This window comes from Prinia subflava, chromosome 1, assembly GCF_021018805.1.
Source record: "Prinia subflava isolate CZ2003 ecotype Zambia chromosome 1, Cam_Psub_1.2, whole genome shotgun sequence".
Taxonomy (NCBI): domain Eukaryota; kingdom Metazoa; phylum Chordata; class Aves; order Passeriformes; family Cisticolidae; genus Prinia; species Prinia subflava.
This window is the reverse complement of record NC_086247.1, coordinates 511,314-527,342: the sequence shown is the minus strand read 5'-3', so window position 1 is coordinate 527,342 and position 16,029 is coordinate 511,314. Positions and strand designations below refer to the sequence as shown.

The 16,029-nt window shown below is 64.8% G+C and overlaps 1 protein-coding gene across 16 annotated transcripts in view; it reads left to right on the top strand.

The window, feature by feature from the left end:
- The window catches only part of LOC134550975 (plectin-like), a 68,464-nt gene extending 53,414 nt beyond the window's left edge, over positions 1–15,050 (top strand). For all 16 annotated transcript variants that reach the window (XM_063398627.1, XM_063398538.1, XM_063398270.1 and 13 more), the window contains 6 exons: positions 560–916; positions 2,298–2,381; positions 2,515–2,619; positions 2,782–2,880; positions 4,660–8,040; positions 8,559–15,050. In XM_063398627.1, coding sequence (XP_063254697.1) covers positions 560–916; positions 2,298–2,381; positions 2,515–2,619; positions 2,782–2,880; positions 4,660–8,040; positions 8,559–14,888 — 10,356 coding nt within the window. In that variant the 3' untranslated portion in view covers positions 14,889–15,050. The remainder of the gene's footprint in view (positions 1–559; positions 917–2,297; positions 2,382–2,514; positions 2,620–2,781; positions 2,881–4,659; positions 8,041–8,558) is intronic.
- The last annotated feature ends 979 nt before the right edge of the window (positions 15,051–16,029 follow it).

The window sequence follows — 16,029 nt, the reverse complement described above, 5'->3', positions numbered from 1 at the left end:
GCACTGACCGTGTCCGGCACTGACCACTGCTGGTACTGACCACTGCTGGTACTGACCACTGCCGGCACTGACCACTGCCGGCACTGACCACTGCCGGCGCTGACCGTGTCCGGCACTGACCGTGTCCGGCACTGACCACTGCCGGCACTGACCGTGTCTGGCACTGACCACTGCCGGCACTGACCACTGCCGGTACTGACCACTGCTGGCACTGACCACTGCCGGCACTGACCGTGTCCGGCACTGACCGCGGCCGGCGCTGACCGCGGCCGGCGCTGACCGTGTCCGGCACTGACCATGTCCGGCACTGACCGTGTCCAGCACTGACCGTGTCCGGCACTGACCGTGTCCGGCACTGACCGTGTCCAGCACTGACCACTGCCGGCACTGACCACTGCCGGCACTGACCGCGGCCGGCGCTGACCGTGGCCGGCGCTGACTGACCATGGCCGGTCCTGACCATGTCCGGCACTGACCACTGCCGGCACTGACCGTGTCCGGCACTGACCGTGTCCGGCACTGACCACTGCCGGCACTGACCGCCACCCTTCCGCCGCAGCGGCTGCGGGCGCAGGCCGAGGGGCACCAGCCCTTCTTCAGCACGCTGGAGACCGACCTGGGCAAGGCCAAGGACGTGAACGAGCGGATGGTGCGCGGGCACAGCGAGCGGGACGTGGACCTGGAGCGGTACCGGGAGCGCGTGCAGCAGCTGCTGGAGCGCTGGCAGGCCGTGCTGGGCCAGGCCGACCTGCGCCAGCGCGAGCTGGACCAGCTGGGCCGGCAGCTGCGCTACTACCGGCAGAGCTGCGACGCGCTGCGCCAGTGGATCGGCGACGCGCGGCAGCGCCAGGAGGCCATCCAGGCCGTGCCCATCACCGACAGCCAGGCCGTGCGCCAGCAGCTGCTGCAGGAGAAGGTAATGGGGCTGGCCGTGGGGCGAGGGGTGCGTCTGGGCACACCCAGCAGGGTGAGGGGTGCTCCTGGGCATCCCCAGCAGGGTGAGGGGTGTGCTTGGGCATCCCCAGCAGGATGAGGGGTGCTCCTGGGCATCCCCAGCAGGGTGAGGGGTGTGCCTGGGCACCCCCAGCAGGGCGAGGGGTGTGTCTGGATATCCCCAGCAGGGTGAGGGGTGCTCCTGGGCATTCCCAGCAGGGTGAGGGGTGTGCCTGGATATCCCCAGCAGGGCAAGGGCTGCTCCTGGGCATCCCCAGCAGGATGAGGTTGTGCACCTGGGTACCCCCAGCAGGGTGAGGGGTGTGCCTGGGCATCCCCAGTGGGGCACGGGGTGCTCCTTGGCATCCCCAGTGGGATGAGGGGTGCGCCTGGGCACCCCCAGCAGGGTGAGGGGTGCGCCTGGGCACCCCCAGCAGGGTGAGGGGTGTGCCTGGGTACCCCCAGCAGGGTGAGGGGTGCGCCTGGGCACCCCCAGCAGGGTGAGGGGTGCGCCTGGGCATCCCAGAAGGGTGAGGGGTGTGCCCGGGTACCTCCAGCAGGATGAGGGGTGCACCTGGGCATCCCCAGCAGAGAGGGAAGAGGGGTGCCCTCAGCTATTCCTGGCCGTGGCATGGCAGGGGATTCACCTGCCAGTCCCCAGCAGAGTGCAGGGTGTCCCTGCCCATCTCTCTCTGTGGCAGAGTGAGGGGAGTGCCCGGCTGTCTCCAGTCATGGCACGATGAGTGTTGCTCTTGGGTGGCTGCAGCAGGACAGGGACCATCCCCGGCCATGGCACGTGGTGGGTGCTCTCAGCCGTGCCCCATGGGATGGGGGCAGCTCCTGCCCATTTCTGTCTGCAGCAGGGTCAGGGGTGCTCCCGGTCACTCCCAGCCATGGCAGGGCACGCGGTGCCCGTGGCTGTCCCTGGTGGGGTGAGGTGTGCTCCTGGCTGTCCCTGGTGGGGTGAGGTGTGCTCCTGGATGTCCCTGGTGGGGTGAGGTGTGCTCGTGGCCGTCCCTGGTGGGGTGAGGTGTGCTCCTGGCTGTCCCTGGTGGGGTGAGGTGTGTTCCTGGCTGTCCCTGGTGGGGTGAGGTGTGTTCCTGGCCGTCCCTGGTGGGGTGAGGTGTGTTCCTGGCTGTCCCTGGTGGGGTGAGGTGTGCTCGTGGCCGTCCCTGGTGGGGTGAGGTGTGCTCCTGGCCGTCCCTGGTGGGGTGAGGTGTGTTCCTGGCTGTCCCTGGTGGGGTGAGGTGTGCTCCTGGCTGTCCCTGGTGGGGTGAGGTGTGCTCGTGGCCGTCCCTGGTGGGGTGAGGTGTGCTCCTGGGTGGTCGTGGGGTGCCTGGGCTCACCCCCACGTGTCTCCCCAGAAACTGCTGGAGGAATGTGAGCAGCACAAGGACAAGGTGGAGGAGTGCCAGCGCTATGCCAAGCAGTACATCGACGCCATCAAGGTGTGCCCATAAGGGGGCCGGGGCTGGCGGGGGGCTGGGGAGGCAGCACGGGGTCCTGCAGGGCTGGGGTCACTGCAGCGTGGCCAGGGGCTCGTCCCACACAGCAGAGCTTTGATCGCTCTCTCCTCACCAGGACTACGAGCTGCAGCTGGTGAGCTTCAAGGCACAGGTGGAGCCCATGGCATCTCCTGCCAAGAAGCCCAAGGTGCAGTCGGCATCCGACAGCATCATCCAGGAGGTGAGGGGGAGTCACTGCCGCTGGCCCAGGGTGTCCCGCAGCTCCTGGGGCGTGCTGCTCACTGAAGGGGTGGATTTGGGCGTGCGGCCTTGCAGCCCCGTCGTGGCTGGGGTGGGCTGCGGGCGAGCTCCCCTCTCCCCTGCTGACCCGCTGTCCCCGCAGTACGTGGACCTGCGGACGCAGTACAGCGAGCTGACCACGCTCACCACGCAGTACATCAAGTTCATCACCGAGACGCTGCGGCGGCTGGAGGACGAGGAGGTAGGGAGCGGTGCCGGGCGGCACGGCCGGCCCTGTGACCACGAGGAGCGCGGCTCGCGGGGTCTGCGGCCCATCACTAACGCCAGCCCTCGGCCACAACTCTGGCCCTGTCACTAACGCCAGCCCTCGGCCACAACTCTGGCCCTGTCACTAACGCCAGCCCTCGGCCACAACTCTGGCCCTGTCACTAACGCCAGCCCTCGGCCACGGCGCCAGCCCCATAATTAACACTGGCCCATGGCTGTGATTTTAGCCCTGTAATTAACACTGGCCCGTGGCTGTGACTCCAGCCACAGCCCCATCACTAACACTGGCCCATAACTGTGACTTTAGCCCTGGCCCCATCATTAACACTGGCCCATGGCTGTGGATCCAGCCCCGGCCCCATCACTAACACTGGTCCGTGGCTCTGGCTCCAGACCCATGACTAATATTGGCCAATGGCCACGACTCCAGCCCCATCACTAACACTGGCCCATGGCTAAGGGTCCAGCCCTGGCCCCATCACTAACACTGGCCCATGGCTAAGGGTCCAGCCCTGGCCCCATCACTAGCACTGGCCCGTGGCTGTGACTCCAGCCCCCTCACTAACTCTGGCCCATGGCCGTGACTCCGGCCCTGTCACTAACACTAGCCCACAGCCCCCAGCTCCTGCTCCCTGCTGGGCTCCTGGGGGCAAGGCTGCTGGCTCTGCGTACCGTGGGTCTCTGAGCCAAGCTGGCTCTGGGCACCGGGGGCTCTGGTGTGACTGGTGGTAGGAGGCACTTCCCAGATACACGTAGTGCAGTCAGCACCTGCCTGCGCATGCCGCTGTGCTGGGCGCCGGCCCGCGGGCTCTGGCGCGGGGTGACCTCTCTAACTCTTGGTTTCTGCCCTTGGAGCCGCTTTGCCAGTGCTTTTTCTTGGGGAGTATTTGTGTTGGTGGGGATCTAATGGAGGGTAAAAAACCAGGATCACTCTGGCAGCCGTGCACCAGGTACTCACTCTGCGCATGCCTTCTCCCCGCGGCACCCTCCGCCTCCCCCACGGCTCACCCTCTCCTCCTCCTCGCCCTCCTCTACGTCTGTGCTGCTCCAGCACCAGGGCTGTGGTGTGGGGTCTGGCTCCCCTGCATGCGCTGCCTGTGCCCGGGCCCTGCGGCGCGTGCGGCTGCCTCGCTCGCGGTGCATGCGGTGCGTGTGCTGCGGCACGGCCCCAAGCCAGGCGCCGGCTGCGTTGGCCCTTTGGCAGAGCCTGCTGCCAGCTGTCTGGAGAGGGCTGGGAGGGGTTTGAACCAGCTGAACTGCTCTCTCCTGTTGAGGCTTTCCCAGAAGGGGAGGCTCTGCCGGCACCGCCCTTGCACCGCTCCCCTCTGTTCTGCTCCCGGTGCTGCGGCCGTCTCTCTCCTTTCCCCGCGGCAGGGGCTGTCTGTGCCAGCCCCCTGGCAGGGGGAGCCATGGTGGTGATGTGCACGCTGCTCGCATCGTCTTCATCGCTTGGGCTCCGCTCGCTCTCTGTCCCTTCTCTCTGGAACGTGCCTTCCTGCGCTGCTGTCTGGCTCCCGTTGCCTGTCTGCCTGCGCTGTCGTGTGTCCCCTGTCGTGCCACACATCTTCTGGAAGCTGGCGTCACCGGCTCGTGCGGTGGCCCAGGGGCCGAAGTCATTCCACGCGCATCTGCCTCCCCTCCGCTGTCTCGGCAGTGTGTGGCTGGGCCAGCACCGATTCCACGGCGCGATCGCATCCCTTGTGATTTGTCTCTCTCTCCCCTCTCTGTCCCCTGCACCCTCTTTCCCCTCCAGAAAGCCGCCGAGAAGCTGAAAGAGGAGGAGAGGAAGCGGCTGGCGGAGGTGGAGGCACAGCTGGAGAAGCAGCGGCAGCTGGCCGAGGCCCACGCCAAAGCCAAGGCACAGGCGGAGGCGGAGGCGCGGGAGCTGCAGCTCCGCATGCAGGAGGAGGTCACCCGGCGGGAGGTGGTGGCCGTGGATGCCGAGCAGCAGAAGCAGAACATCCAGCAGGAGCTGATGCAGCTGCGGCAGAACTCGGACCACCAGATCAAGTCCAAGGTGAAGCTGATCGAGGAGGCCGAATACAACCGCAAGAAAGTGGAGGAGGAGATCCGCCTCATCCGCCTGCAGCTGGAGAGCACCGAGAGGCAGCGGGAGGGCGCAGAGACAGAGCTGCAGGAGCTGCGGGCACGTGCCGAAGAGGCCGAGCGGCAGAAGCGGCTGGCGCAGGAGGAGGCCGAGCGCCTGCGCCGGCAGGTGAAGGAGGAGAGCCAGAAGAAGCGGGAGGCGGAGGAGGAGCTGAAGCGCAAGGTGCAGGCTGAGCGCGAGGCGGCGCGGGAGAAGCAGAAGGCGGTGGCAGACCTGGAGCAGCTGCGGCTGCAGGCGGAGGAGGCCGAGCGCCGCATGCGGCAGGCAGAGGCGGAGAAGGACCGGCAGATCCAGGTGGCCCAGGAGGTGGCCCAGCGCAGCGCCGAGGCCGAGCTGCAGAGCAAGAGGCTCTCTTTCGCCGAGAAGACGGCGCAGCTGGAGCTGTCGCTGCAGCAGGAGCACGACGTGGTGGCCCAGCTGCAGGAGGAGGCCGAGCGGCTGAAGAGGCAGCAGCTGGAGGCCGAGCGCTCGCGGGAGGAGGCTGAGAAGGAGCTGGAGCGCTGGCGCCAGAAGGCCAACGAGGCGCTGCGCCTGCGCCTGCAGGCCGAAGAGGTGGCCCACAAGAAGTCGCTGGCGCAGGAGGAGGCCGAGAAGCAGAAGGAGGATGCGGAGCGCGAGGCCCGCAAGCGCGCCAAGGCAGAGGAGGCGGCCCTGCGGCAGAAGGAGCTGGCGGAGGAAGAGCTGGAAAAGCAGCGGGAGCTGGCAGAGGGCACGGCCCAGCAGAAGCTGGCGGCGGAGCAGGAGCTGATCCGGCTGAAGGCGGAGATGGAGAACGGGGAGCAGCAGCGCCTGATCCTGGAGGAAGAGCTCTCGCGGTTGAAGGGGGAGGTAAACGAGGCCATCCAGAGGAGGAAAGAACTGGAGGAGGAGCTGGCCAAGCTGCGGGCAGAGATGGAGGTCCTGCTGGAGAGCAAGGCCAAGACAGAGGAGGAGTCACGCTCCAGCAGCGAGAAGTCCAAGCAGCGGCTGGAGGCGGAGGCCAACAAGCTGCGGGAGCTGGCCGAGGAGGCCGCCCGCCTGCGCGCCCTTTCCGAGGAGGCCAAGCGGCAGCGGCAGCTGGCAGAGGACGAGGCCAGCCGGCAACGGGCCGAGGCCGAGCGCATCCTGAAGGAGAAGCTGGCGGCCATCAACGAGGCCTCCCGGCTGAAGGCGGAGGCGGAGATCGCACTGAAGGAGAAGGAGGCGGAGAACGAGCGGCTGCGGCGGCTGGCGGAGGACGAGGCCTACCAGCGCAAGCTGCTGGAGGAGCAGGCGGCCCAGCACAAGCAGGACATCGAGGAGAAGATCGCGCTGCTGAAGCGCTCCTCAGAGAGCGAGCTGGAGAGGCAGAAGGGGCTCGTGGAGGACACGCTGCGGCAGCGGCGACAGGTGGAGGAGGAGATCCGCGCCCTCAAGGCCAGCTTCGAGAGGGCCTCAGCCGGCAAGAGCGAGCTGGAGCGGGAGCTGAACCGCATCCGCGGGGAGGCGGAGGAGGTGCAGCGCAGCCGGGAGCAGGCGGAGCGGGAGGCTGAGCGGCAGCGGGCGCTGGCGCTGGAGGAGGAGGGCCGGCGGCGCGAGGCCGAGGAGAAGGTGCAGGCCATCCTGGCGGCCGAGGAGGAGGCCGGGCGGCAGCGGCGGCAGGCCCTGGAGGAGGTGGAGCGGCTGCGGGCCATGGTGGAGGAGGCGCGGCGGCAGAAGGAGCTGGCGGAGAAGGAGTCAGAGCGGCAGATCCAGCTGGCGCGGGAGGCGGCGCAGAAGCGGATCGCGGCGGAGGAGAAGGCGCACCTGGCTGCCGTGCAGCAGAAGGAGCAGGAGCTGCTGCAGACGCGCCAGCAGGAGCAGAGCCTCCTGGACCGGCTGCGCGAGGAGGCCGAGCGGGCCCGGCGGGCGGCCGAGGAGGCTGAGTTTGCCCGCGGCAAGGCCGAGCAGGACGCCAGCCTGTCCCGGCAGCGCGTGGAGGAGGCCGAGCGGCTGAAGCAGCGGGCAGAGGAGGAGGCGCAGGCCAAGGCGCAGGCACAGGCGGACGCAGAGAAGCTGCGGAAGGAGGCCGAGCTGGAGGCAGCGAAACGGGCGCAGGCAGAGCAGGCGGCCCTGCGGCAGAAGCAGCTGGCCGATGCCGAGATGGAGAAGCACAAGAAGTTTGCCGAGCAGACGCTGCGGCAGAAGGCGCAGGTGGAGCAGGAGCTGACCAAGGTGAAGCTGCAGCTGGATGAGACGGATCACCAGAAGGGCATCCTGGATGAGGAGCTGCAGCGGCTGAAGGAGGAGGTGACAGACGCCGTCCGGCAGAAGGCCCAAGTGGAGGAGGAACTCTTCAAGGTGCGGGTGCAGATGGAGGAGCTGGCCAAGCTGAAGAGCCGCATCGAGGAGGAGAACAAGGCGCTGATCCTCAAGGACAAGGACAACACGCAGAAGTTCCTGGCAGAGGAGGCAGAGAAGATGAAGCAGGTGGCGGAGGAGGTGGCCCGGCTGAGCGTGGAGGCGCAGGAGGCCGCCCGCATGCGGCAGCTGGCTGAGGACGACCTGGCGCAGCAGCGGGCGCTGGCAGAGAAGATGCTGAAGGAGAAGATGCAGGCGGTGCAGGAGGCCACGCGGCTGCGGGCCGAGGCTGAAATGCTGCAGAAGCAGAAGGACCTGGCACAGGAACACGCCAAGAAGCTGCAGGAGGACAAGGAGCAGATGCAGCAGCGCCTGGCTGAGGAGACCGAGGGCTTCCAGAAGACGCTGGAGGCTGAGCGCCGGCGGCAGCTGGACATCACGGCTGAGGCTGAGCGCCTCAAGCTGCAAGTGGCCGAGATGAGCATGGCCCAGGCCAAGGCCGAGGAGGAGGCCAAGCGGTTCAAGAAGCAGGCGGAGGAGATCAGCGAGAGGCTGCATGAGACCGAGCTGGCCACACAGGAGAAGATGACGATGGTGCACACCCTGGAGATCCAGCGGCACCAGAGCGACGAGGACGCGGAAAAGCTGCGGAAGGCCATCGCCGACCTGGAGAAGGAGAAGGAGAAGCTGAAGCAGGAGGCGGCGCTGCTGCAGCAGAAGGCAGAGGAGGTACTGGGCTGTGGGTCCCTCTTAGTGGTGGTGGTGCATAGGGAGGCTGTCCCTCTTCCCAGCCAGCGCACACCATCCCTGGGCACGTCCTCGAGGACCGTCACTGGGGATGGTGGGGCAGGACCCCCTGTGCAGGTCAGGGATGTGCCCAGAGTTGGAGGCAGCGGAGCAAACCCCTCAGGCAGCGTTGGAGCAGGACCCCGAACCCCTGGAGCCATGGAGGTGGGATCCCCACTGCTCTTCCACCCCGTGGCACGTCCTGCCGTGTTCCGCTCTGTGCCCAGCTCCCAGCCCTGGTGCTGGGGGCTCCTTTGTGTCCTTCCCCTGCTCATCCTGCCCCATGCTGTGTGTGGCTCCCTAACCCTGGCTCTGCTCCTTAACTCTTCCCTGATGTAGGGAGTGTGTGGGTGACTCTGTGCCTCCGTGCCACCCCTGCCACTCGTCCCCCTGCCACAACACACCCTCAGCCCCACCGCCCTCCGGGGTGTCTGACCACACTGTTCTCTCTCCCACCCCAGATGCAGGTGGCCCAGCAGGCTCAGCTCCGTCAGGAGACGCAGCTCCTCCAGCAGAGCTTCCTGACGGAGAAAGACGCCCTGCTGCAGAAGGAGAAGTTCATTGAGGAGGAGAAAGCAAAGCTGGAGAAGCTCTTTAAGGACGAGGTGAACAAAGCCCAGAACCTGAAGGCAGAGCAGGAGCGGCAGCAGCAGGAGATGGAGCAGGAGAAGCAGCAGTTAAAAGCCATGTTAGATGAAGCCAAGAAGCATCAGAAGGAAGCTGAGGAAAACGTCCGGCACAAGCAAGAGGAGCTGCAGCAGCTGGAGAAGCAGCGACAGCAGCAGGAGAAACTTCTGGAAGAAGAGAACAAGAAGCTGAGGGAGAGGCTCGAGCAGATGCAGGAGGAGTACAAGGCCGCCCTGGCCCAGAGACGGGAGATCATGATCCAGACAGACGACCTGCCTGGGGAGGCGGTCACGACAACGCAGCTGCCGGACATCAAGGCTGTGCCCAACGGCCGGGACGCAGTGGACGGCTTAGCCCAGAACGGGGAGCCGGAGTTCGCCTTCGATGGCATCCGGCAGAAGGTGTCGGCAGAGAAGCTGGCTGACGCCGGCATTCTGAGCAGGGAGAGCTTGGACAAGTTGGCGAAGGGTGCTGTGAGTGTGGGCGAGCTCTCTCAGAGGGAGGATGTCAAGAAGTACCTGCAGGGCAAGAGCAGCATTGCCGGGTTGCTGATCAAACCCTCCAACCAGAAGATGAGCATCTACGAAGCCATGAAGAAGAAGCTGCTCAGCCCGGGCACGGCGCTGGTGCTCCTGGAGGCACAGGCCGCTTCTGGCTTCATCATCGACCCCGTGAGGAACGCAAGGCTCTCGGTGAACGAGGCGGTGCGGGAGGGAGTGATCGGGCCTGAGCTGCACAACAAGATGCTGTCAGCCGAGCGGGCTGTCACCGGCTACAAGGATCCCTACACGGGCGACAAGATCTCCCTGTTCCAGGCCATGCAGAAGGATCTCATCGTCAGGGACCACGGCATCCGCCTGCTGGAGGCCCAGATCGCCACCGGCGGCATCATCGACCCCGTGCACAGCCACCGCCTGCCCGTGGAAGCCGCCTACAAGCGCGGCTACTTCGACGAGGAGATGAACCAGGTCCTGTCGGACCCCACCGATGACACCAAGGGCTTCTTCGACCCCAACACTCAGGAGAACCTGACCTACCTGCAGCTCATGGAGCGGTGCGTGACTGACCCGGACACGGGGCTGTGCCTCCTGCCTCTCACTGACCAAGCGGCCAAAGCTAGAGAGCTGGTCTACACCGACAAGGAAGCCAAGGATGTCTTCAAGAAGGCCACAGTGACAGCACCGTTTGGCAAGTTCCAAGGGAAGACGATGACCATCTGGGAGCTCATCAACTCTGAATACTTCACTGAGGACCAAAGGCGGGACCTGATCCAGCAGTACAGGACTGGCAAGATCACAGTGGAGAAGATCATCAAGATCGTCATCACGGTTGTGGAGGAAAGTGAGAGGAAGAGCCAGATGTGCTTTGAGGGCCTGCGGGGCCCCGTGCCCGCTGCCGAGCTGCTCGAGAGCAAGATCATCAACAAGGACCTCTACAACCAGCTGCACCAGGGCAAGAAGTCCGTGAAGGATGTGGCAGAGATGGAATCCGTGCGGCAGTACCTGAAGGGCACCGATGCCATCGCTGGTGTCCTGGTGGAGTCTACGGGCCAGAAGCTCACCTTCTACGAGGCCCTGAAGAGAAACCTGCTGAAGCCAGAGGTCGCCCTGTCCCTACTGGAAGCACAAGCTGCCACCGGCTACATCATTGACCCTGTGGGCAACAAGCTCTTCTCTGTGGATGAGGCAGTGAAGGCCGAGGTGGTGGGGCCCGAGTTCCACGAGAAGCTGCTGTCGGCAGAGAAGGCGGTGACTGGCTACAAGGATCCCTACACGGGACAGACGGTTTCCCTCTACCAAGCCCTCCAGAAGGGCCTCATCCCCAGCGACACCGGGCTCCGGCTGCTGGACGTCCAGCTTGCCACCGGCGGCATCATCGACCCCGTCAACAGCCACCGGCTCCCGCTCGAGGTCGCCTACAAGCGCGGCTACTTCGACCCAGAGGTGAACAAGGCTCTGACGGAGCTCCGAGACGATGCCAAGGCCTTCTACTGCCCCAACACCCAGGAACACCTCAGCTACGCCCAGCTGCAGAAGAGCTGCCACCGCGACAAGCAGACCGGCCTGTGCCTGCTGCCCCTGTCCGACGAGGCCATCCAGTCGCAGCAGGAGGAGGTCTACACCGACAGCCAGGCCAAGGAGTGCTTTGATAAGGCAACCATAGAGGTGCCGGTGGGCAGCATGAAGGGCCGGACAATGACCATCTGGGAGCTGATCCACTCTGAATACTTCACAGAGGATCACAGGCGGGAGCTGCTCCGGCAGTACAAGACCGGCAAAGTGACCATCGAGAAGATCATCAAGATTGTGATCACCATCATCGAGGAGGCAGAGACCAAAAAGCAGGAGAAACTCACGTTCAGTGGTCTGCGTGCCCCGGTGCCAGCCAGCGAGCTGCTGGAGTCCTGCATCATCAGCAAAACCCAGTACGAGCAGCTGAGGGACGGCAAGAAATCAGTGAAGGACCTCTCTGAGACAGATGCGGTGAGGAGGTTCCTGCACGGCAGTGATTGTATTGCTGGTGTCTACGTGGAGGCCACCAAGGAGAAGCTGAACATCTATGAGGCCATGCAGAGGAACCTGCTGAGGCCCAGCACTGCCGTGGTCCTCCTGGAAGCCCAAGCAGCCACTGGGTTCTTGATCGACCCCGTGAAGAACCGTAAGCTGTACGTCAACGAGGCGGTGAAGGCCGGCATCGTCGGGCCTGAGCTGCACGAGAAGCTGCTGTCGGCTGAGAAGGCTGTCACGGGGTACAAGGATCCCTACTCGGGCGATACCATCTCCCTGTTCCAGGCCATGAAGAAAGGGCTGATCGTCAAGGAGCACGGCATCCGCCTGCTGGAGGCCCAGATCGCCACCGGCGGCATCATCGACCCCGTGCACAGCCACCGCCTGCCCGTGGAGGTGGCCTACAAGCGCGGCTACCTCGACGAGGAGATGAGCCGGACCCTCTCTGATCCCACTGATGACACCAAGGGCTTCTTCGACCCCAACACTCAGGAAAACCTCACCTACGTGCAGCTGAAGGAGAGGTGCATCGAGGACCCCGAGACGGGCCTGTACCTGCTGCCTCTGCGGGAGCCAGAGAAGCCGAAAGTGGTGGAGACCACCCACATGTACACAGAAGCAGAGACACGGAAGGTGTTTGAGGAGACACAGGTGGACATCCCCGTGGGCAGCCGGGCAGGCTCCTCCATGTCACTGTGGGAGATCATGCACTCGGACCTGCTGCCCGAGGAGCAGCGCAAACACCTCATGGAGGAGTTCCAGTCAGGCCGCGTGTCCAAGGAGCGCATGATCATCATCATCATCGAGATCATTGAGAAGACTGAGATCATCCGGCAGCAGAATCTCACATCCTATGACTACGTCCGGCGCCGCATCACAGCCGAGGACCTCTACGAGGCCAAGATCATCTCACAGGACATCTACAACCTGCTAAAACAGGGCTCCAAAACCTTCCGGGAGCTGCTGGACGTGGAGACTGTCTGGAAGTACCTGTACGGGTCGGGCTGCGTGGCTGGCATCTACATCCCCTCCTCCAAGCAGACACTCAGCATCTACCAGGCGCTGAAGAAGGGGCTGATCAACTCCGAAGTGGCCCGCTCCCTCCTGGAGGCCCAGGCAGCCACCGGCTTCATGATCGACCCCACGAAGAACGAAATGCTGACTGTTGACGAGGCAGTCAGGAAGGGCGTGGTGGGGCCGGAGATCCATGACCGGCTCCTGTCTGCAGAGAGGGCTGTGACCGGCTACAGAGACCCGTACAGCGAGCAGAAGATCTCCCTCTTCCAGGCCATGAAGAAGGATCTCATTCCCAGCGAAGAGGCCCTCAAGCTCCTGGACGCCCAGATCGCCACCGGTGGCATAATTGACCCACACCTGGGCTTCCACCTGCCCCTGGAGGTGGCCTACCAGCGGGGCTTCATCAACAAGGAGACGTACGACATGCTGTCGGAGCCCAGCGAGGTGCGCAGCTACGTGGACCCCTCCACGGATGAGAAGCTCAGCTACACCCAGCTGCTGCGGCGGTGCCGCAAGGACGAGAGCTCCAGGCTCCTGCTGCTCCCGCTGTGCGACACGCGCAAGCTCACCTTCCGCGGGCTGCGGAAGCAGATCACAGTGGAGGAGCTGGTCCTTTCACAGGTGATGGATGAAGCCACGGCCCAGCGCCTCCAGGAGGGTCTCACCTCCGTCGAGGAGGTCTCTAAGAACCTGAAGAAGTTCCTGGAGGGCACCAGCTGCATCGCTGGCGTCTTTGTGGACTCCACGAAGGAGCGTCTGTCCATCTACCAGGCCATGAAGAAGGGCATCATCCGGCCTGGCACTGCCTTCGAGCTCCTGGAGGCGCAGGCGGCCACGGGCTACGTGATCGACCCCATCAAGGGCCTCAAGCTGATGGTGGAGGAAGCTGTGCGCATGGGCATCGTGGGCCCCGAGTTCAAGGACAAGCTGCTCTCTGCCGAGAGGGCCGTCACCGGCTACCGGGACCCCTACACCGGGAAACTCATCTCCCTCTTCCAGGCTATGAAGAAGGGTCTGATCCTGAAGGACCACGGGATCCGCTTGCTGGAGGCCCAGATCGCCACGGGAGGCATCATTGATCCTGAGGAGAGCCACCGGCTGCCCGTGGAGGTGGCCTACAAGAGGGGCCTCTTTGACGAGGAGATGAACGAGATCCTGCTGGACCCCAGTGACGACACCAAGGGCTTCTTTGACCCCAACACAGAGGAGAACCTCACCTACCTGCAGCTCATGGAGCGGTGCATCACAGACCCAGAGACTGGCCTCTGCCTCCTGCCTCTGAAGGAGAAGAAGCGGGAGAGGAAGACCTCCTCCAAGTCCTCCGTCCGCAAGCGCCGGGTGGTGATCGTTGACCCCGAGACAGGCAAGGAGATGTCCGTGTACGAAGCCTATCGCAAGGGCCTCATTGACCACCAGACTTACCTGGAGCTGTCAGAGCAGGAGTGCGAGTGGGAGGAGATCACCACCTCCTCCTCCGACGGTGTGGTGAAGTCAATGATCATCGACAGGCGCTCGGGGCGCCAGTACGACATCGACGATGCCATTGGCAAGGGTCTGATTGACCAGTCGGCCCTGGACCAGTACCGCTCGGGCACCCTCTCCATCACCGAGTTTGCTGACATGCTCTCTGGCAACATGGGCGGCTTCCGGTCGCGGTCGTCCTCGGTTGGATCCTCCTCCTCCTACACTGTCAGCCCAGCCCTGTCGCGGACCCAGATCTCCATGTGGACTGACCCAACCGAAGAGACCGGGCCGGTCGCGGGCATCCTGGACACAGACACTCTGGAGAAGGTGTCCATCACGGAGGCCATGCGCCGCAACCTGGTGGACAACATCACAGGGCAGCGGCTGCTGGAAGCCCAGGCCTGCACCGGGGGCATCATCGACCCCAACACCGGCGACAAATGCACCGTCGCTGACGCGGTCACCAAGGGCCTGGTTGACAAGATCATGGTGGACCGCATCAACCTGGCGCAGAAGGCCTTCTACGGCTTCGAGGACCCGCGGACCAAGACAAAGATGTCGGCGGCGCAGGCACTGAAGAAGGGCTGGCTGTACTACGAGGCCGGGCAGCGGTTCCTGGAGGTGCAGTACTTGACAGGGGGCCTGATCGAGCCCGACGCCCCGGGCCGTGTCTCCCTGGATGAGGCGCTGCAGAAGGGCACCATTGACGCACGGACTGCCCAGAAGCTGCGGGACGTCAACACCTATTCCAAGTACCTCACCTGCCCCAAGACCAAGCTCAAGATCTCCTACAAGGACGCCATGGACCGGAGCATGATCGAGGATGGGACCGGCCTGCGGCTGCTGGAGGCCTCCTCCCAGTCCAGCAAGGGCTACTACAGTCCCTACAACATCAGCAGCGCCGGCTCCACCTCCGGGTCGCGCTCGGGCTCTCGCACCGGCTCCCGCTCAGGCTCCCGGCGCGGCAGTTTCGACGCCACCGGCTCCGGCTTCTCCATGACCTTCTCTTCCTCCTCCTACTCCTCCTCGAGTTTCGGGCGCAGATACGCGGGGGGTACCCAGGACACCGTGGAGGTGGCTGCCCTTGCCCTCGCCCTGGCCGCATGCCGAAGCTGCGGGTGGGAGGCGAGCAGGGAGCGCCCCGGGGTGTGCGGGCCCCTGCTCCACGTGGCCTGAGCCCTGCCAGCCCCCCCGAGGCGCTGCCTCACCTGCTCCGCATGTGGCAACGCTGCTGGCTAATCACTAGTATTTTTTTAATTTTGAACCTCCACTCTTCTCCCAAAGCAGTGCCTCAAGTTTAACCAAAAAAGACAAGACTAATAAATTAATATATGCGAATGTGCTGACAGTGTTTGTATATTAAGAGACAAGAGAGAACACACACTACCCTCCCCGCCCTGCGCCCCGGGAGCTGGACACCGTTCCTGCTCCCGGCTGCGCCAATCCCGCCGCTGCTCGCACACGGCGCGGCCGAGCCGGACACCAGGAAAACAGTTCCCTGTTTGGATCTAACCACTTAGCACTCTTTTGTAATTAACCTGCCGGCTTCAGCCCCTGCACCCCAAAGGAGGAGACTGCCTTGGCCCCGTGGTGCACCCCAATGTGCCGGAGGAGGACATCGCGGGCTCCTCGGCACTGGACAGCCAGACACACCACACCAGCCCTGAAGCTGCTGCCCGGACCCCTTCCACGTGCCCTCAGTGCAGCGAGGAGGGGGGCTCTGCACCCCGGCCCCCGAGCTGCCCCATCTCCCTGCCTCGGCCTCCCGGCACGTCCCCACCACCACGCCGTGGAGCCGGTGCCCCAACCGTAAGTGCCGCGCTGGCGCTGCCCGGTGCTTCCGCGCCCTGTGGGGGGACCTGCCTCCGCTCGCCACTTCGCCCGCCGAGGGGCTTCGCTGCGTGCCTGCCTCCGCCAGCCCACCCGCTCACCCGGGACGCGCCCGCCGCGGCCGGCCGGTCTGTCTGTCTGTCTCTCCGTGTATCTGGGAAGTGCTTCTGCTCGAGGTTGATTTCCTCACACTCCTGTGGCTCCCTGACCCGTTGGCAGGTGTCTGCCAGAGCCCACGCCCCAGCCTGGGTCTGTGCAGCTCCTGCACCCAGAGCCCCCCAGAGCCGTGGGGGTTTTCCCGACCCTCACAAAGGGTATGAGGGCCATGGGACCCCTGCAGCACAGGGTGGGCCAGGGGACGCTGTAGCAGCCTGGCACTCAGTCTTATTAGAAATAGGCAGAATTCTGTAAACCCAACCTCCTTTTCCTTCTTCGCGGTAATTCCATCCCCCGGCGCTGCCCCCTGCCCCGTGCTGGCGCTAACGCG